The sequence below is a fragment of the Telmatherina bonti genome (genome assembly GCF_933228915.1).
Source record: "Telmatherina bonti genome assembly, chromosome: 12".
NCBI classification, from domain to species: Eukaryota; Metazoa; Chordata; class Actinopteri; order Atheriniformes; family Telmatherinidae; genus Telmatherina; species Telmatherina bonti.
Window position 1 is genome coordinate 28,078,161 of NC_136610.1, and position 20,754 is coordinate 28,098,914.

At 37.8% G+C, this 20,754-nt stretch overlaps 4 protein-coding genes across 4 annotated transcripts in view; all 4 read left to right on the forward strand.

Moving 5' to 3' along the window:
• Nucleotides 1-5,319, forward strand: part of LOC306763423 (uncharacterized protein) — a 143,454-nt gene extending 138,135 nt beyond the window's left edge. The window contains exons 23-32 of the mRNA XM_079250217.1: nt 205-279; nt 364-390; nt 469-528; nt 618-689; nt 779-805; nt 925-978; nt 1,226-1,312; nt 1,474-1,569; nt 2,388-2,426; nt 3,134-5,319. Coding sequence (XP_079106343.1) covers nt 205-279; nt 364-390; nt 469-528; nt 618-689; nt 779-805; nt 925-978; nt 1,226-1,312; nt 1,474-1,569; nt 2,388-2,426; nt 3,134-3,184 — 588 coding nt within the window. The 3' untranslated portion in view covers nt 3,185-5,319. The remainder of the gene's footprint in view (nt 1-204; nt 280-363; nt 391-468; nt 529-617; nt 690-778; nt 806-924; nt 979-1,225; nt 1,313-1,473; nt 1,570-2,387; nt 2,427-3,133) is intronic.
• A 3,352-nt stretch (nt 5,320-8,671) lies between these two features.
• On the forward strand, nt 8,672-13,394 carry rack1 (receptor for activated C kinase 1). The gene is made up of 8 exons (XM_079250258.1): nt 8,672-8,867; nt 9,339-9,510; nt 11,353-11,500; nt 11,808-11,903; nt 12,036-12,146; nt 12,413-12,553; nt 12,794-12,904; nt 13,133-13,394. The coding sequence occupies exons 1-8, from the start codon at nt 8,759-8,761 to the stop codon at nt 13,196-13,198; spliced, it is 954 nt and encodes a 317-aa protein (XP_079106384.1). The 5' UTR covers nt 8,672-8,758; the 3' UTR covers nt 13,199-13,394.
• A 451-nt stretch (nt 13,395-13,845) lies between these two features.
• Nucleotides 13,846-16,878, forward strand: nme5 (NME/NM23 family member 5; the record flags this gene model as incomplete). The annotated part of the gene is made up of 6 exons (XM_079250157.1): nt 13,846-13,971; nt 15,088-15,293; nt 15,634-15,734; nt 15,819-15,937; nt 16,050-16,136; nt 16,825-16,878. 6 exons carry the CDS (start codon nt 13,846-13,848, stop codon nt 16,876-16,878), a joined length of 693 nt encoding a protein of 230 aa, XP_079106283.1.
• Nucleotides 16,879-16,996: 118 nt separating this feature from the next.
• Nucleotides 16,997-20,282, forward strand: hnrnpaba (heterogeneous nuclear ribonucleoprotein A/Ba). Its single transcript, XM_079249909.1, has 9 exons — nt 16,997-17,067; nt 17,548-17,777; nt 18,184-18,352; nt 18,443-18,601; nt 18,704-18,835; nt 18,924-19,014; nt 19,117-19,272; nt 19,382-19,467; nt 19,926-20,282. Exons 2-8 carry the CDS (start codon nt 17,563-17,565, stop codon nt 19,450-19,452), a joined length of 993 nt encoding a protein of 330 aa, XP_079106035.1. The 5' UTR covers nt 16,997-17,067; nt 17,548-17,562; the 3' UTR covers nt 19,453-19,467; nt 19,926-20,282.
• The last annotated feature ends 472 nt before the right edge of the window (nt 20,283-20,754 follow it).

Genomic DNA, 20,754 nt, shown 5'->3' on the forward strand with positions numbered 1-20,754 from the left:
AGCACTGCATGAAAAAATACATTTAACATGTTTTTTTCTGTGAAAGTGGTTTATAAATTAAGTATTTTCTATTTTTTTGTTTCTTTATTTTTATCATAGAGATAAAAGACATAAAACACACTAATCTGTATTAGTCAGCTGTCTTTGCTCAGGACTTCCTTTTAAAGTTTCCTCTTCCTGTTTGACTCTTTCAATGATGATCAGGTTCAGATGATTTCCCAGCCAGGCCCACCTGGTCCACCTGGTCCTCCAGGAATACCCGGCTCCCCAGGATCCATGGTGAGCATTTGGATAAAAACCCAAATCATTGTAGGCAAATCCAGTGTGTTGTTTTGCACACTGACCACATGCAATGTGTTGTAGGGGCTGCATGGGATGCCCGGTCCGAAGGTGAGTCTGCAAGACTTGAATCTGGTTTTTAGTGGAGGCTGTGTGGCATGTTTGGTACTTAATGTTGTTGTGTTAAAGGGTGAACCGGGATTTGGGATGAAGGGAGAGAAGGGAGACACCGGTGCTCCTGGACTCAGAGTAAGTAACATCACAGGACTTCATTATTATTTTTTTTTATACACTGAATTATTTTCTATGAAACAGATGATTGTATGTTCTGACTGCAGGGACTGGACGGCCAGCAGGGTCCACCTGGGTCTCAAGGGTTAGTGGGCCTGCCAGGTGCCAAAGGAGAAAAAGTATGATAATCTTTATTTGTATTTACTAAATCTATCTTTTTTCAATGATGTGAAAAATAAGAATTATAATTGTACTTGTGTCTTTACAGGGCAGACCAGGGGAGCCTGGGTTAGATGTGAGTGTTTTTATCGGGACTTTTGACATTGACTTTATCAGTTGCAGTATTTTTATCTGAGCTGAAGTGTATGGTAATCTGCAGCCAGTAATGAGTTGTGTGTGTGTGTCTGTGTCCAGGGTTTTCCAGGTCTGATGGGAGAAAGAGGTGTTGCAGGGGAGAAAGGAGAAAAGGTGAATCAAACACAGAGAAATATCTTCCTGAAATTAAAAAAAAAAAAAAAATAGTTTCTTCCTAATTTGTTCATCTTGCTCTAACTTGTCCACATTGTTCTACAGTATTTTGGGCCTTTGGGACATTTTCTGGTGTTGCAGTTGCACTAATGTTTGTTCATCACTTTCAGGGCCTAACAGCACCTGCAGTCAGCTGTTGGCACTTTCTGATTGTGAATGTTTAACTTCTATCTTCTCTACGCGCCAGGGTGAGAGGGGACTAGCAGGGAGAAGAGGTCAGAAGGGTCATAAGGGAGAACAAGGTCCTCCAGGCTTGGACCAGCCCTGTCCTGTGGTATGTTGCCTCCATGCTTTCTGCTTACTTTCAGCCACTTTCCTCTTTGGGAGATGTTTTTTTTGTTTTTGTTTTTCTCTGTCTTCTTTTTACACAATCAGGACTGTTTCTGTTGTTTTCTCTGATTTTCTTCCTCATCCCTGTGAATCTGTAACTGACAGGGTTGTGATGAAACTAAAGATCTGTCTATGAAGGAGGGGCTTTCTTCCCTTGAAACTCCTCTTCCTCCTTCTGGCCCTGAGGCCCCCTGTCCTGTGGTACAGTATCTCTCTTTCCTTCCTGCACTTCTCTTTGATCGCTTGCATGTGTCTTCTACATCTCTTCCCTGTTCCAACATTTCACTGTTTTTCGTTCTGTTAGTTAAAACTCTATGCTGTCCCTCTCTGATAGAATCCACCAGAGAGCTTTTTACTGATAATAAACAGGAAACATCTTAGCTTTCATTGGATGTCTGTGTCTGATATTTGTCTGTGTAGTCGAAACAATAAAATGGGATCTTTCTCTCGTGTGAAGGACAGAAAATATTGCTCTAACTGGGCTTGAAAGAATAAATTTAATCTAGAGAAATAGAGAAAAAAGAAATGAAAGAGAAGAAATTGTATTGAAAAAGAACACCAGTGGCACCAATAAAAAAACCAAATGTTTCAGGAGTCACAAACAGACACAAATACAAATAAATGTATGAACTGAGATCAGCTGATATTTTGGGGCATGTTTGCAGGGTTAGCCGAGGGATTTTACTTAAACTGCTTTACTTTGTATTTATGAAGACCTGCCAGAGTGTGTGAGACATGCACACGCATGACAACAAATATTGTTATTAACAACAATAATAACAGTTTGTTTTTTTTTTACTAATTATTTTCATTATTATAACAACGCTGCAGATCAAATAAAAAAAAAGTAATTTACCATGATGAACATAAACATTTCCACATTAGGTTTATTTTATGACATCTCCATTTGTGGGACTTTTAGGTGACACCGACTGGTTTTCCACCCATTTTTTTGCTGATGTTCTTTGCTCTTTGCTGTAAGACACGACTTAACATTTCCTTTTATTTTCACCCTGCAGGGACATGATGGGCTACCAATACCAGGTTGTTGGCACAAGGTGAGTCTATTTTTCACCAAAGCAGTTTTTTTTTTGTTTTTTTTATTAAAGCAGTCACCCATTAGCAGAGATGAACAAAAATACACTGAGATCAATACTCTGCTGAATTTCCATGTATTGACTAATTTAACACAGGAGCATTTTGTAAGTATTTTACAGTGTTTATGAGCTTGTACTGCTAAAGCATGAATTACTAGAGTAACGTACTTATTTCATTGTAATACTTGAACACTAACTGGTCCTTACTATTTCTTTATTGCAGTGATGACTAACCAGCAGCATGGAGTCTGTACATATTGATATGGTATATTTTGCAACTGAATACTCTGCCAACTACTTTTTGTTCTTTTTTTTTATTGTTATTTTATAAAATCGTATTATATAATATATTGAAATTTTGAGAACAAGGACATTTTTGAGTCTACGCTTTTCTAACCTGAGATCCAGTGTTTTGAACGCAGCCATGAACTGGCAGTGGGACTACCTGAAGGACAGTGCCTCACTAACAAAGCTTAACTCGTAACCACAAAAAAGGGCTGATGGGGACGCGTGCCAGTGTGTGCACTCATCCAGCCTCATGGATGGAGGGATGGATGAACAAATGGATGGACTTTTCTTTCTTTTTTCTTTTTTTTCTTTTTTTTTTTTGCTAGGTGGCAAAATGTGTTGTCAGTGCTCTCTTGTCTTCTCCTTGTTTTCTAAAAAAGGAGGAAATGGCGAAGCAGAAGCTCAAACGCAAGCGTCTGTCTCAGCCCTGAGAGGCAGCGAGGCCCAGTGGACGAAGAGCGCACAGACTTGCAGAAAGCATGAGGAGGCAGATTCTTTTTCTGTAGCAGAGCCAGCCATGCTGGACCTCTGCAACACAACGAGCATTGAGATCCTTCGTTACAGAAACTCTCCAGGAGGGGGCGACAGAACTCTGTGTTTCCACATTCACTTCAGAGGGAAAGACAAACCTGTTGCTGATGATGTTGTGCATGAGCTTGACAACCAGTTGAAACAATTTGGGAGTCCACTGACGTCCCTGGCACATACGGAAGGATTTACTGAGCAGCCACATTGGACAAGTTATGGTGATTTATTTTATGAGTCTGATGTAAAATTTAATGCATGATCATAACAACCATGTTGTTTAGCATCCTGACAGCTTGTGTGACTTTTGTCTCTGGTTGAAACCTGAAACAACACCATCATTTTCACTTCAATAAGCAGTGTTTTTATATGAACCATTCTTTTCCATTCGGGACACCTGTGTGGTGTTGTGTTTCATTTTGCGATATTCTTTTCTCTTTTTCTCAGTTACATTTTGCATTCCTGTGCATCGCCTTGATTCTGGGATACATAAATAATGAACCCTGAAGGCCAGAACTGAAGGAACCATTTACAGTATTTGAGATGAATCAGTATTATTTGCTTTGACACAAACTACCCTTATACGATAAGAATTACTGATCTTTGTGGTTTTAACGACAGACGAAGGCATGTTTAATTACTGCTTCTATGGAAACCAGTAGAAGTTCTTGCTGCTGACTTAAATGTGTGTTGTTTGTTTTGTTTATATATATATATATTTTAATCAGAATTAGAAATGGACTGAAGGACTAACATGTTAAACTATGACATTTGAATCAAATATACATACAACAGTTGTTTCCTTTGGGGTTATTCTTCGTTTTTGTAAAGCAGCCCACTTTTGACGTGCCTGCCATTTGGTATTTTGTGTATGTGTGCGTGTGTGTGTATGTGTCTGTTATTTTAGTTACAATCATAACTTTTTGTTATCAGGTGACTTTTCTTATTCTTTGTCATACATTTTTCTCAGATGGAATCATTCTTTTTAAAGTACTGCAAAACACAAGAAAAACTCAGCTGTGGCAGGTGTTGACATAGCCTACTACTTCATAGTCCTAATCTCATATTTTTGGTTACATGCAGGCAGGCCGTAGATCATATGGGGTCAAATATAGACATACACGGGTGCAGGAATGGGAAATAAAGCTGATGTTTTATATATTCAATTTTGATGTTAGTTGCACTTTTTTTATTTAGAGCAATTCATCAATTTCTATAGCAAAAAATATCTCCGCTATCAGAGTTTGACAAGATATACAATCAATCACAGATTTAATGACACTTAGCTGTTCTGAGCAGTACCCATCAAAATGCAGACTGAAATGATTCTCATTTGTAAAACCACAAAACTACAATATTGTATCATTTAAATAAAATTATGTGCTTAAATTGCTGTTTAAAAACAATTGCAACCTGTAGATGGAGTCTTATTTTACACTTTCCGTATTGCACCACTCACATCTTGCAAAACATTTTCTGTTTCAGTGGCATAGCTATGGTTTTGTTTTGTTTTGTTGTTGCTGTTTTTATACTTAAATAGGCTTTAGAAAGGTTAGTGCAACATCTATCAAACATATTCAGTGACTCATATTTATGAAGTTACAGTTATAAAATAAGTCGTATATCAGTAAGTCGAATAAAACAAGATTCATGATGAAATTTATATGTTTAGTTTGTGAAAGCAAGATATTTTCATTTTAAACCTAATTAAAGTTTTGGAATTTTTTTGGATGCAAGCTGATGGTTATCTGTCACATCACATTATTATGTGAGTTTATTTCTTTTACAGATTCTATCAGTGTCATTTTAATGGCAGACTGGAGTGAGTTTATGACACTGTTTCTGATTAGAGTTTGATTTTTTAGCAACTCTATAGCGCAGTGTTATTTTGACCATGTGAGAATGTTTATTTTTGGTTTTGTGTTTGTGTGTGTGTATTTGGTTGTAATAGATTTAAGCTATTTTTGTAATTACTTGTTCAAAATATGTAAAACATGAAATCTTGTCAAACAAACGCATAGAAATAAACGCTGTAGTTTTATGGTCTCTTTTTGTTTTAATCATAGAATTGTTTCAATAAAGTGAAGGACCAAAGACTGATTTGATATTTTGTAAGTAAATAAAATAAGATTTATTTATGTAGCAGTTTTTACGGGTTAAGGGGCACAAAGTGCTCTAATAATTTTATTTAGAAGCACCTTTCGGGACACTGTACAATAATAGAAAAACAGAGAATATAAGCTACAAAATTATCTACAGTGAAGAAAGAATAAAAACTATGTGTTATCATTCATTCATTCATTGATTTTCTATGCAGCTCAGTTCACTTCAGGGCCATGAGGAAGCTGAAGGCTTCCATCATCAGGTGAGAGGCAGGATACACCCTGGAAAGGTCACCGGTCCACCATAGAAGCAATGTATAAGTACATAAAAACACAAAGGAGATCAGGACAAAGAGAAAAATATAGCATAAAATAAAAAAATATAAAACATTAAACCTTTTTTTTAATGAAAACCCTGCCTACATAATACTATCTTTAGCTGCTTTTAAAAAGTTATAAGAGAATCAAGACAGCTAAAGACACTGACAAAGTGTGACAGAGGCCGGCCAAAAACTGCTATGCTGCAGGTTCACAAGATGGATATTATCATAAATGCTCATCAAGGATGGGTATTACCAAAATATTTTATGTCAACACAATACTTTTAGTTTATGGCTCTTTTTTATCTATCACTATAACATGGAAACGTCTTGCACCTTAAAGGAAAATTATGATTTTACAGTTTACAATAATATACTTATTGCAAGGGCAATATAGAATATAAATAAAACTCAAGAACATCGAAATATGAATTAAATGCTTTTAAAACAGTTATGCATAATACTGATAACCACATTAAACTACATTAAACAATTAAATAAAATAAATCTTTTTTTATATGATAAAGTAATTAAACTACAGAATAATGAAAGATTATTCAATTTATTGAATGATTTTTTTTATGCAAAAGTATTATATCATAAAACATGATGTGCAATAACTTGCATTAAACCGGTAGAGCATTGCAACAAAACCTCATACATACAATATCATGACATCTGATGGACTACCATAACCATGTGACAGAAAAAGAATACACTGTTACTGGGTTTTACACACACTTTTATTGCCTAAAACACTCAGAGGCAACACAATGACAAATGGTATATTTTATATTAACAGAGTGGACCTTGATGCTGCAAAAACAGTCAAATCTGATGTTTTGATTGATAGTATTGTTAGTATCAATACGACCATTGCTAGTTTTCACCTCTTAATAAGTTCTTTAGAGGTAACAAATGCAAAGAACTAAAAGATGAAAATACAAAAATGAAAACAACACAAAAAAAGCCAATAAAGAAAAAGAGTAGTGAAATAGATCAATAGAAATTCAATATTTTCTGTATTAATACTGCTTGAAGTCATACAAAAAAGACAAAGCAAGCTGTTTAAAATACACACGCAAAATATTATCCCAAACAGAGGGACAATAACAATAACTTAAATAACTTAAAGAGTTTAGATGTTTTCTGAACTTATAGAAATTTCCAGCTAAATGAAAGTTTAAATAATAAACAGCAACTTCTCCTGATTAATAACGTTTTACCAAAACGGATCACTTTTGCTACAGCACAAGGCAAGGCAAGCTTATTTGTATAGCACCTGTCATGTACAAGATGATTCAAAGTGCTTCACACAAAACATTAAAAACATTACAGAAAAAAAGCATAAAAGAAAATACAAATCAAAAAATCACAATAAAATCATAAATTATATTTAAATACTTAAAAGCAGAATTAATTAAAAGTTGCTGCGCAGATGTCATGCATAGGTGCATGAGAAAAAAATATTTTTAACCTGGATTTAAAAGTTTCTACATTTGGTAAAAGATTAATCTCCGCTGGCAGTTTATTTGTGTGTGTGGATTTCAAACAACATAAAACATGCATGTTATTTTGAAAATTTGTATATATATATTTTTTTCACTTATTCTGTTTGTTTAAAAGGTTATTTGTAGCTATGCTAATGTAGTTGCAGATTAACTTATTTGTACAGTTTAACTTTGCCTTCAACAATACTTCTGTGATATGTTCAGAGAATATAAACCAAGCAGAGTTCTTCGATCCAAAGACTCTGGTCAACTAGTCCAGACCAGAATCCAGACTAAACATGGAGAAGCGGCATTTAGCTGTTACGCTGCAAACAAGTGGAATAATCTGCCAGTGGAGATTAAACGTTCACCAAATGTAGAAACTATTAAATCCAGGTTAAAAACATTTTCTCATGCACCTATCCATGACATCTGCACAGTGACTTTTAATTAATTCTGCTTTTAATTATTTTAATATAATTTATGATTTTATTATGATTTTATTTGGGCTGCACGGTGGTGCAGTGGTTAGCACTGTGGCCTCACAGCAAGAAGGTCACTGGTTCAATCCTTGGCTGGTTTGGTCAGTGGCCTTTCTGTGTGGAGTTTGCATGTTCTCCCTGTGTATGCGTGGGTTCTCTCTGGGTACTCCAGCTTCCTCCCACCATCCAAATACATGCATGATAGGTTAATTGGTCACTCTAAATTGCCCCTAGGAATGAGTATGAGCATGAGTGGTTGTTTGTCTCTCTGTGTGTGGCCCTGCGATGGACTGGCGAGCTGTCCAGGGTGTACCCTGCCTGTCGCCCAAAGCCAGCTGGGATAGGCTCCAGCTTCCCCGCGACCCTGAATTGGAATAAGCGGTTTGGAAAATGAATGAATGAATGATTTTATTTGTATTTCCTTTTATGCTTTTTTCTGTAATGCTTTTAATGTTTTATGTAAAGCACTTTGAATTGTCTTGTACGTGAAAGGTGCTATACAAATAAACTTGCCTTGCCTTCAACATAAAAATGATCAACATTTTTTTTTACATCACCTGTTGTGCATTTGGTTTTACAGTTGTGCTTATATGTATTCATACCCTTTCATTAAAGAAAAGGCTGAATTTACAACAGTCACTCAAATAACTGGAGACTTAAAAAGGGAACAATTAGTTTATGAGTGATGTAATATGTAATAAATTATTCTATATGTTTGCTTTAAAAAAAATTCTATTGAACCAAAATTAGAAAATAATGTAACGATTTTCATAAAGTATTTATTTATTATTACTTTAGTCAATTTCATCTTATTTTACAGGCAGCTGTTTTTTTTCTCCTTCTTTAATGAAATGGTATGAATAAATATGAGCACTATATCTAAAATAAGTCTCATATAAACCATGACAGCGAATGAAGTCCATATGTCCCATAACCCTTTGCGGGCCTCTCACCCCTCATAGTTTTTGTATCCGGGTCTGGACTTCCTTTTCCTCTGTGCCTAGATGCGATGAGGACTTAGGTTTGCCCGGACCTGTGAAAAATCCGAATCCATCCTTGTAAAAGGCACCGCCGAACCTCACCAAAATGACCGAGCAGATGACAGTGAGGGGGACCCTGAAGGGGCACAGTGGATGGGTCACTCAGATCGCCACTACGCCCCAGTACCCCGACATGATTCTGTCGGCGTCCCGAGGTGAGGCTTCCCGCGCCGGCTCCGCCAACATGGCTACAGTTAGCATTGGCCAACTAGCTGATAATAAATTGTAGCGTTAGACAAACTGTTACGGGGGTTATGAGTGGTACACGACAGCTGGACATTTAAACAGCCACTTAATGATTTTATACGGTTTGAACACTTAAATTTGAGATCTAAAGAGTTTATCTCGAGTTAGCTCAAGCCTGTGCTATCTGGCGTCATTGCTAAAGGAAAGTTGTCCACTTTGTATTTGTGACACGTGGTGTAACATATTTAACTGTGGTTTATGCGCATCACTGTGCAATATTAGTTTGAAGTAGATTGTACACATTATATTCTTAGCATTCAGGCCAAATATTATATAGGCTAGATGTGAAATACCCGGACGTGTTGCTAACCCCACTTGCAGATGTTACCTGCTCTCCTTCCATTTGCATTATGGTGTCTGTTTATTCTGTTATTTTACAGACAAGTCCATCATTATGTGGAAACTGACTCGCGATGAGACCAACTATGGCATCCCCCAGCGCTCCCTGAAGGGCCACTCTCACTTTGTAAGTGATGTTGTCATCTCCTCAGATGGACAGTTTGCTCTGTCAGGGGCCTGGGATGGGACCCTCCGACTGTGGGACCTTACCACGTAAGTTGCTGGGAGCAGAGATCAGCAGTGCTGGATAAATGTTGAAGGGGTCTATGGAGAGCAGCGTTTAAAGAGGGGTCCTTAACCCTAGTTTTTCAGGGCTGGTGTCCTGCAGGTTTTCCAAGTGTCTCTGCTGGATCACATTTGACTCAGGCAGGCTCTGCACATGTTTATTAAGTATGCATTGATTTAAATTGGGTGTGTTGCAGCAGGGACACTAGGAAAGCCTGCAGGACTCTGGCCCTCGAGAACCAGGATTGAGGCTTAAAGCTTGAAATTTTATTGATGTGACATTGTTTTCAAACCAGGCCAAAAAGTAGGTAGTTTGTAAAGCAGACAAACTTCCACTCCTCTTGAAGTTCATTGTGGATTATGCTACATTGTTTGGGAAGTTGAAATCTATTCTCAGTGGGATGAAGACACAACTGCTTTCAGCTTTCTTTTATTGCTTTCTATTGACAAGTGCGTTTAGATGCATACGTATTTTCTTAGTTTTAACTCACTGTTTTAGGAGGCTTGTAATAAAGAAGCTTCCCAATAATGGCAAACTGTCTGGCTATATTGCAAAAATATTGACGTTATGAGAGTTTTTTTTTAAATTCCAAGTTGCCATTTAATGTAGCATTAGCCCTAAAGCAGCTGCCAAAATGACAGTCTGTGAACCAAGAGTTTACCCTCAATTAAGTCATAGCTTAGCTTTACCATATCTAAATATGCTCTCCAAATTGTGAATGGTTGCGTTTGGTCACAAATCTAGACTAATTGCATTTAATTCAGCTGCTGTTCAGAGTGCATTGTCCCACAGACTACCAGAGTTAAATATCTGGTTACAAGATTAAAACTTAATATTTTTCTTTTTAATAAGACTATTTTACTTTTTCAATGTGGCAGCAAAGGTTCTTTGAATATTTGTTAAGCAATATTAAACTTTTTTGATAAAGTCACATTAGTGGAAAGGTTTAAATTTGATCTTAATTCTATATCTGAATACTATTACTCTAAATTTTTCATTTTCTCCTATTTTAGATTGTATGGGGTCTATGCTTCAACACGGCCTAATAGTTGTTTTCACTATATCTTTGTGTCTTGCCGGTGTAAACATTTAGTGGGGTTGTGTGTGTCTTCATGCAGGCAATTAAAACAACCAAACATGGTTAGTTTATATTTTGCAGGACAGATATGAGACAGCTCTCAAGCATCTTAACTCATTGGCTGCCAAAGACTTCTTGAGAATCTGAATTTTTACTGTCAAATACGCCAAGAAGTCTTTTATGGTTTTTGTATATGGAGAACAGATTTGGCCAGGTGTGTACGCATCAGTGCGTCTTTAGGGTATGCACACCCAATGCTTTGTGAATGTGCTCAGAGTTCCAACCCGATAACGCCCTGATACACCAAACGGGCCAAGTGCCATCCATATATATAGTCTCCAAACTCAGTATTCTGTGCATCCTGAAAGATGAGCCAAATTCTGACAGTATGGGGCTCTGTGCTAAGGTGGCTGGCAGCCAGTGACTCAAAATCCACACTACTGTCTTAAATGTTTTTAGCAACTTTTTAAAGAAATGTTGATCTTTTAGCTGTACTGCAGGTTTTTAAGCCATTTGTTTAAACTGAAAAGGTCATTTATCATAATTAAACATAACATATGCTGTTTATTTTAAATGTGAATCTTGAGTCATTAGTTTAATGTCAACAAATTGGTTCTGGAAAGGTGTTGCTAAATGCTTTTAAGTGTGCAGCTTTTTGTTTTATGTGATGATATCAAACATAGCAATGCTTTATTTCAGTTTGTTGATATGAAGAAATGGTTGTGTTGATGAGAAATGTAATATTTTCCAGTGGTCTCACCACCCGCCAATTTGTTGGGCACACCAAGGATGTTTTGAGCGTGGCCTTCTCTGCTGATAACCGCCAGATTGTGTCTGGCTCCCGGGACAAGACCATCAAGCTGTGGAACACCCTCGGAGTCTGCAAGTACACCATTCAGGTGAGCTGGCGAACATTGCTCCTGCGCAGATAGCAGTCATGTGTTACATGAGAATTAAACTAGTTGATTTTAATTGATATATTTTATAATTGCTATTTCTCAACATTTTTGGCCGATTTCAAAATCATCCTGCACATCTGTCAGTGTGTCTTTATGAAACTCCAGATTTAGAGTAGATGGGTGTAACATTCAGCATTTACACACAAAATTATCAACAAATTGTGCAATTGTAGTGGTTTTAATAGTAATAAACACTCTAACAGAGGTTGACTTTTAGAATTTAACATTTCTGTTCTTCATTTTGTAGGATGAAGGTCACACTGAGTGGGTGTCTTGTGTTCGCTTCTCCCCCAATAGCAGCAACCCCATCATTGTCTCCTGTGGCTGGGACAAGATGGTCAAGGTATGTGGGGCTCTTTATTTAGTTCTTATCTAATATTCTGAGATTTTTTTAATTTGACAAGAGCACAAACGCTGTAACAAGACATGTTGGTGTCCATATTAAATAGATATTATGGTCACTCTTTGCTTGTAGGTGTGGAACCTGGCCAACTGCAAGCTGAAGACCAACCACATTGGCCACACTGGCTACCTGAATACAGTGACCGTCTCTCCTGATGGCTCCCTGTGTGCATCTGGAGGAAAGGTAAGAATTTTATAACCACCACAGACTTAATTCTTTGCAAGTTTGTTCTGAATTCAGTCTAAAATAGATAGTGGTCTGGCTTGCAGGTGTCTGCAATGATGGAAAACAATCATTAAGTCTGTTTTTTTTTTAATGATGACAATAGAGGCTGTTTCTGAGTGATGCCTGCATGCAGTTAGTTTGTTGCTAAAAATGCTAGAGGATGACCATTGTTGAGCATCATGTTAAATGCTGGAATTTGAAATGTGTCGTATTTGTTCATTCAGGATGGTCAGGCCATGCTATGGGACCTGAATGAGGGCAAACACCTGTACACCCTGGACAGTGGTGATATCATCAATGCCCTTTGCTTCAGCCCCAACCGCTACTGGCTATGTGCCGCCACTGGCCCCAGCATTAAGATCTGGGTGAGAAATTGTTTAAAAAAAAATTTTTTTTCTTTTAAGATGCTGTTTTAAGGGCTGTGATGAAACATTTAAAAGCTAACTGTATTTTTTGATGATATCAGAGGCTGTTTCTGAGCTCGCATTAAATTAATTTTAATGGGACTTTTTTTTTTAAATTTAACAATGTGTTGTTTTTTGCCTTTGCCAGCAAGTTTTTTTTTTTTTCTCTCACAATTTGCCAATGTTTCTTTTCTCCATTAGGATCTGGAGGGCAAGATCATTGTGGATGAGCTGAGACAGGAAGTGATCAGCACAAATAGCAAGGCTGAACCCCCACAATGTACCTCCCTGGCATGGTCTGCTGATGGACAGGTAAATGATGTGCAACTTAGTAGGCTTTTGGGTCAGATTTTTCCATGAGTTGGTGGTTTTAGTGTTGTAATCCCCACTGATTATACCCATTCACTTTTAACTCTGATTTTCACTGCTGACAGTCCTGCAAATATGAGGGGCAAAAACACTAAAAAGACTTTTGATGAACTGCATGATAATATGAATAATTAGTGTTAACGTCTGTCCTTTTTTTTTATACCCTAACAGACCCTGTTTGCTGGCTACACTGACAACCTGATCAGAGTGTGGCAGGTCACTATTGGAACTCGATAAGAACCCCTGCCTGAAGCAACTTTGAATAAAAAGACTGTTTTGAAAAGAATTTGTGCCGTCTTGGTCTCAACACTGATATTCATAATGTTTATAAAGAAATAATTCATTGTGAATAAATTTAGAAGAAGCTGTTGCTTTCAGGGGAAGGAATAAAACAGATTTATGAAATTTATTTTGACTTTGACAAAGAATTTTAGCAGGAAAAATAAAACCGTACACAATCTTTTGGTGAATTAACCCTTTATGGTGCAAGTGACTTATTTTATTTTTTTATCACTTCGTTTTCTTTCATATTCAGCATGAAACTTTTTTTTTGTTAATGTAACAGAATTGAGGTCTTGGAACACACCAGAAGGACAATTTTAGGTTAAAAATTTCTCCCTTTAAGGCATTACATTGAGTGCCCTATAAAGGGTTAAATTTAGGTAGGCTTTTCCGAAGTCGCATGCTATGTCCCATTTAGGACCTCGTAGATTTACAGCGGTCTCCTAGCAACCAGAATACAGTGAAGTACAGAGCAGTAGGTAAAACAGGTGGCTGCATTTGTTTATAAAAATGTTTCTTCATAAATTGTGTAAAATCTCTGAAGTGATCTGAACAACGTTTTGACTTGAGACATACCTGAAGTTTGCATACAGGAGAAGAAAATGGACGAAACTCCTCATCCCCGCATTTATGTTGAAAGAACTCTGGCCATTATTAAACCAGATGTCTTTCACATCGCCGATGAGATCGAAGATGTGATCCTGAAGTCGGGCTTCATTATTTTGCAGGTTGGTTCAATATCTAAAACACGGACGTATATTTGTAATATAAATATTGTGGGGCACATATTTAAACTTCCCCTTTTTTTAGTGGGAATGCTTCAGCTTCAGCATGGTGGGTAGGTTTTGTGGGTATTAAACTTAAAACTGAGTATTTTGGCGGCTGACTTCTACTGGAGCGTGATCGATGCTCGAGAAACAGTTATAGTTGTCCTTTAGAGGGCGCTGTAACGCAGTCGTGATCACTTCAGCACGTTAGTCAAAAGGACGGTGCTAGCCCCAAGAAAATGTTTTTCTAAATAAATTATACAATCTGAGACATAAAAAAAATCTTCTGAAAGACCATTCTTTAAAATGTCTCAGACATATGTGCTAAAAGAAAAAAAAAACCTTCACAAGTGTACTGATTGTTGAGCTGAATTTATTTAATAAATTATATTTTCAAATAAATCTGTCTCTTAATTTGCATATTCAGTTAAAACCTTGCGTATGATTAGGTGTGATAGTGTTCAGGTCTAATATAAGGGACTATTTGGATAAAACAGTTACGATTTTAAGAAAAAGTTCTTTTATTTCAAATGGGAAGCCTCAAAGAATCTATATTAGAAAAATATGTTTTCACCAAATTGTTGGTTCTTCACTCATCTTTTGATTAGCAAATAATCTAATTATGAAAGTACTTTGTATAATACTTTGATTTATTCAACTATTTGTTTCGTTTGACTGAAATCAGTCACTGGATATTAACAGCATAAAATCCCTCATATTGCTGCACAGATCTTTACTTCGTTTATTCAGTTTTGTAAAGTTAAATGTTTGTACATTCTACTGTTTTTGTAGAATGACTTAATAAATTAACCCAGTCATTTGTGTTACTTTTTTAATTTTACTGTATTCTTTAGCATCCACTTGATTTCAACAATGTTCATATTAACTTGCATGACAATGAAAGAAACCTCAAACCTCACACAACTTTTCTCTATGTGTAATACAGAAAATAAGATTAGAATAATATTACAATAATATGACCATCAAGGTAGTTTTAATAAGCTGAATATAAATGTTAAAAAGTCAGTTTTCTCCCCACATTTTACTGACTTGTGTCTGTATTGATTTCTGTGGTAGAAACGGAGGCTGCAACTGAGTCCAGAGCAGTGCAGTGACTTCTATGAAAACCAGTATGGAAAGCTCTTCTTTCCCAGCTTGACGGCCTTTATGAGCTCTGGCCCCATCGTTGCCATGACCCTGACTTGTGACAACGCCATTGCCCACTGGAAATCCATCATGGGGCCTGCCAACATCGCCAAAGCCAGAGAAACTCAGCCAGAGTGGTCAGTCTAACATTTATGTTTGTGTATGATTCATTTGCGTAAAGAATTGTGATACATAATGGGAAGCTGCATGTTCATATGAACCCAGTCCATTGCTTATCCCATAAAATGATTGCGTAATCACGACACTAATCTTTATGTCACTTGGATTCCAGTGTGAGATGATTCTGCATATTAGACAAAACAGTTGAGTTGTGTTTATAAAATTCTTTCTGGTCCTATTTAGTTTGTATTTAACTTAAATGGTTTGCTTCATTTTGCAATTTATATGTGAAACACACCATGACCTTCATCTATGGCTAAAGGTTGTGCTCTGACAATCCACTGGATTTCTCTGCAGCCTCAGAGCAAGATATGGAACCTCTGACCTTAAAAATGCACTCCATGGCAGCGATTCATTTCATGCAGCCGTTAAGGAGATTAAATTCATGTTCCCAAACAGTAAGTGAGCTGCCCCTCACACATCATACTGTTCATATAGAGATAAATTCTCTACCATGTGCCCCATGTACTTTCTCTCTGCAGCTGTAATTGAGCCATTTCTGTCCAGAGAAACAACTGAAGAGTACCTGAGTAGGCATGTCAGTCCAGTTCTCCTACGTGGACTCACTGAGCTCTGCAAGGAAAAGCCACTCAAACCCTGTGTTAGTATTAGCGTTCGATATGGGACAATATACAAATTAATTAGTCAGTTATTGAGCATAAATGTAATGATGCTGTTATTCATGTAGGTTTCTGCATTTTTCTTTTCAACAGATTTGGCTAGCTGACTGGCTGATCACAAATAATCCCAACCAGCCAAAAATATGTGATGGAGTCCCTGAGGAAGATGAAGAATGGCAGGCAAACATAATCCAAGAGGGATAGATTGTCAGTATTAGCTTCTTTTGTAATAAAATATTCTTAATTTTAAGCAATAATCATGTGTTTTGCTTGTTTTCTGGTGTAAATCAAACGTTTCAAGCATCTTTAACTGTATGTAACAATTATTCCAACAAATCCAAGCACATCTGCTTGGTAGATCTGCTTGGTAGATCAACAAATGGGCTTAAAGTTTGTGTTTACAAACACAAACTTTAAGTCCATTGTTGTGTTTTAGACAACATGTGAACATTGAAGTGGTATGAAAATGAAAGGTTTTGAAATTTACTTTATTCTTCCTCTGCAAGCTTCACATACATAATCTAAATTTGTTTGGTGACCTTTTTTGTAACTGGCTAAATTCATTACTGAAATAATAATGGCTTTATAAATGAACACGATTCCACTATAATGTCCATAAAATACATTCTCAAATCAGTTGTTCCTCAACATGTATTTTACATATAAAATCCCATTCATGTCTTTCTCTGTACAATGCTGTAGATATAGTGCGACTAATGCCTTATTTTTCACTTGAACGGCCTACATTTGTAAATCATTATCAGATTCTCAGAGAGCTGTCTTCAGAGTGACTCAAACCTGACAGCTTGAAGCATTATTCAACAGGACAGTGTGGCTATTTCATCTCGAAACCCCCTCCTCTGAGCAGTCTCCAGCTGCAGAAAAGGTTCACAGAGTTCCTTCCTCTGTTCCGAGGGCGTGAACGATTTAATGAAAAAAGAAAGAGCGTCCTTTTTAATTGGTTGCCACGATGACTGACAACAGCAATGGTCCAATGAGATTACCTCTTCGCAGAAACGTCGTTTTTCTCTGCCGGTTCTAGAAAACCAACCACGAGTTGTCGTCGTGTGGGAGAATCCATCTTGAAGAGAGCTCTTCGGCTGTGTGACCAGTAAGGAAAATGGTTTATTTATCTAGTTTCGTGTTATTTTATGGCTTTGTCACTGTTGCATTCCGATTTGTGAAATATTTGTTCTTGTTTTTCTAGTAAATGAAAATTATTTCATTATTAACACATGATTGGTGTAAGAATTCGGCTCTTACGGCCTCTGGCTTACGTAACTGCGAATTTGAGTTGCTCAGTCTAGGTTCGGGTTATCAGTGAGAAACAGATGGTCGCAACTTTTGTAATCTCTACCATTATCAGTACAGCATTTTAAATGTTTGGGTAGCTACGTGTTTATATTAGGTAATGTTTTTCTGTCGCTGTTCTGTTAAGTACGGCTTTTTGTGTGAATGTATGGAGCGATGTGTCGCAGGCCAAAATGGTGGGAAATGCACATATTGGCACCATGTAAATGGCGAAGCACGCACGCCGACACAAATCGTAAAACCCATACTATTTCGTAACATGTTTTCCTTGTTCGCTCAGGTTTAACAGTACAAAATGTCTGAGGCAGAACAGCAGTACATGGAAACATCGGAAAACGGCCACGAAGTCGATGATGATTTTAACGGAGCTGGCCACACCGAAGAAGGAAACGACGGCGGCGCCGAGAACGACTGCGGAGAGGCTGCGGGGCCCGATGCGGACGGTAATTCGCAAAACGGCGGCACGGAAGGCGGTCAAATCGACGCCAGCAAAGGCGAGGAGGATGCTGGGTGAGTTTCCAGTAGCGAGTTACCTTTTTAAAGTGATTGAGAAAGTAATTTATTGTAGCTACTAGTGGTTTTCCATGTTTCTTTGTTCCGCCGGCCTTTTGTTGGCGCCATGTGCAGAGTGGAGAGGGGGGATGGGCGCTTCTGTAGGGATTAAATCTGTCAGTATTGGTTTAAGTAAATAAAACTCCAGTTACATGCCAGCTATGCTTTTGTCTCTTAGATTTCCTTTTTATTCAGTTATAGTTGTGAAGTAGCTACAACCTATATCAACAGCAGAGTCCTCCCCTCACTACATCACTAGGTCAACAGATGTACTAGAACAGAGTGTACATAATGTATATTTACCCCAGCACCCACCCCCACGGCCATAGTATGTCGCTTTACCTGTCCCTCTTTCTTTGCTTAGGAAAATGTTTGTTGGTGGCCTCAGCTGGGACACAAGCAAGAAGGATCTTAAAGATTACTTTTCAAAATTTGGAGAAGTGACAGATTGCACCATCAAGATGGACCAGCAGACAGGCCGGTCAAGAGGCTTTGGCTTCATCCTTTTTAAAGATGCAGCCAGCGTTGACAAGGTGAGTGAACATGCAATACATTTGCATCTAAATGAACACATTCCCAGTGAGAGAAGCTAACATCTGGTCTTTTATTATTTTTTTGTGCAGGTTCTTGAACAGAAGGAGCACAGGTTAGATGGCCGACAGATCGACCCAAAGAAAGCCATGGCCATGAAGAAAGATCCAGTCAAGAAAATCTTTGTAGGAGGCCTTAACCCTGACACCTCAAAGGAAGTCATTCAGGAATACTTTGGGACTTTTGGAGAGGTATTACAATTGATGTATTTTTATATCATCAAAGATAATAAACAAGTGCTTTTGGCTACAACAATTTCTTTCCGTCAAAACAATTTTTTTTTCTTTTTGTAGATTGAGACCATTGAGCTCCCACAAGATCCAAAGACTGAGAAGAGGAGGGGATTTGTATTTATTACATATAAAGAAGAAGCTCCTGTCAAGAAAGTTATGGAGAAGAAATATCACACCGTTGGTGGAAGCAAGGTAAGGAACTGAACACCTTTCCCTACAAGCGATGACTATGTGACCTATGGACATTCTATAAGACATCTTTATCTGTGCACTGTTACAGTGCGAGATTAAAATTGCCCAGCCTAAAGAGGTCTACATGCAGCAGCAGTACGGTGCCCGTGGATACGGAGGGCGTGGCAGAGGTCGCGGAGGTCAGCACCTTTTTTCTTAACGGTTAACCAACATATGCATAACTGCCTGTTTTTTTACTGCAACCGAGTTGTGACATAGGCCCCCTTGCCTGTTGTTTCTAGGCCAGAGCCAGAACTGGAATCAAGGCTACAACAACTACTGGAACCAGGGATACAACCAGGGCTATGGTTATGGACAGCAAGGCTACGGATATGGCGGCTATGGCAACTATGACTACTCTGCTGGTTATTACGGCTATGGGGGTGGCTACGATTACAGTAAGCGATAAGTGCCCCCCGGGAAAGAAACAGAATGAACAAAACTTTTATTTACTTGGTCCTCCTTGTTGTACAGAAGAACTCAGTCCCTTTTTCTCTTGTCCTCCAGACCAGGGCAATACAAGCTATGGGAAAACTCCAAGACGTGGAGGCCACCAGAGTAGCTACAAGCCATACTGATCACACATAGTGCAGGTATGCATTCTTGCATCATCCGTGATAGTATGAGAACATAGCTGTAACCATTAGTGCCTTTTGACCCCCAAAGATCTCCATCTACTCTAAATCCATTCAAGCATTGTTGTGGGGTTAGGGTAGGCCGTGATGTTGGGTCTGTGGTCATTAAAAGTTGGATTCATTCCACCTGTCAGCCATCTTGAGAAGCATCTCTGCAAAGACTACTTGATCAGTAAGGATTGAGTTGGTGGTGGTTGAACAGAAAAAGAAAAAAAAAAAGGACCGCTTCATCTTTCACCAGGATGCTGGATGTGGTAGTTAGTGGTCAAATTCCCCCCTCCCTCCCGTCCCCCAAAGTGTGTTTGTCCATTCACTGACCTGTCAACCCCATTCATGCACCTGTCTTGTCTATGTGTAACTGCATGCCACATTTGGTTTATTCTCAGTAACGTAAAGCACCATGTTTTTCTCTTAAGGTCTAAAGTAAATAAGAAAAAGAGATCCATGGTCTGACCACATCGAACATGGACTCTGGCTTTTCCTTTGGAGTTGGCAGAAATTTGGACTCATGCTCCATTTGTACAGATCAAGTGAGGAACTGGGGAAGCAAATGTCACTTTTCCACTTTTTGTTTTATATTGTTTTGTGTCCATTCACATTTCCAGTGATGGAAGTGTTATTTTTACTGTACTTTTTGGTACCTTTTTTGAATCTAATGTATTGTATGGTTGTATTTTTACATGTCTACTGGATTTACACATGAGCAGGAGCAAGAGCTTTTAAAGCTCACAAATAAACCTTTTTCTTTTTCTTTTGGTGTTCCTAAAATTTTAGTTTTATTCCTCCATGCTGTGTGTTGGATGCAAATTGCATGGCTTCAAATGTGGGGTGTGGTGGGAAAAAAAGGGATTGAAACTAATCAAAGGATTCTTTGTAAGCGTGTCAAGTAAATATTGCAAATGGCCTTGTAGACAAAGACAACCAGCATCCTGTTCTTTTTTATTTTGTTTGGGTTTTTGTTTTGTTTTTTTTTTTGTTTTAAGAGGTTCTTTTCCCCCATCATGTCTGCAATTTTAAGTGGCTTTACTAGTGTTATTCAACTGAACGCAAGCCTGTTAATGTAAGAGGGTACTCCCTCTCTCACTGGAAACTCATTCCTCTAGTGTCTTGGGCAAATTGGTAGAAATAAACTTTTGGTTTATATTACACATGGATCTTTTTGTTATTATTTGTAAAGTTAATGTTAAATGTTTTGTACTGTTAAATGGCTTGCTTGTTTTGTCTCAAGTAATGTTAACACCTCAA

Coding starts and splice junctions, on each gene's coding strand:
- hnrnpaba (XM_079249909.1), top strand. CDS start 17,563: ATGTCTGAGGCAGAACAGCAGTACATGGAAACATCGGAAAACGGCCAC. Junction 17,778..18,183: donor AAAGGCGAGGAGGATGCTGG/GTGAGTTTCCAG, acceptor TTCTTTGCTTAG/GAAAATGTTTGTTGGTGGCC. Junction 18,836..18,923: donor ACACCGTTGGTGGAAGCAAG/GTAAGGAACTGA, acceptor GCACTGTTACAG/TGCGAGATTAAAATTGCCCA.
- rack1 (XM_079250258.1), top strand. CDS start 8,759: ATGACCGAGCAGATGACAGTGAGGGGGACCCTGAAGGGGCACAGTGGA. Junction 12,554..12,793: donor GCCCCAGCATTAAGATCTGG/GTGAGAAATTGT, acceptor TTTCTCCATTAG/GATCTGGAGGGCAAGATCAT. Junction 12,905..13,132: donor CATGGTCTGCTGATGGACAG/GTAAATGATGTG, acceptor ATACCCTAACAG/ACCCTGTTTGCTGGCTACAC.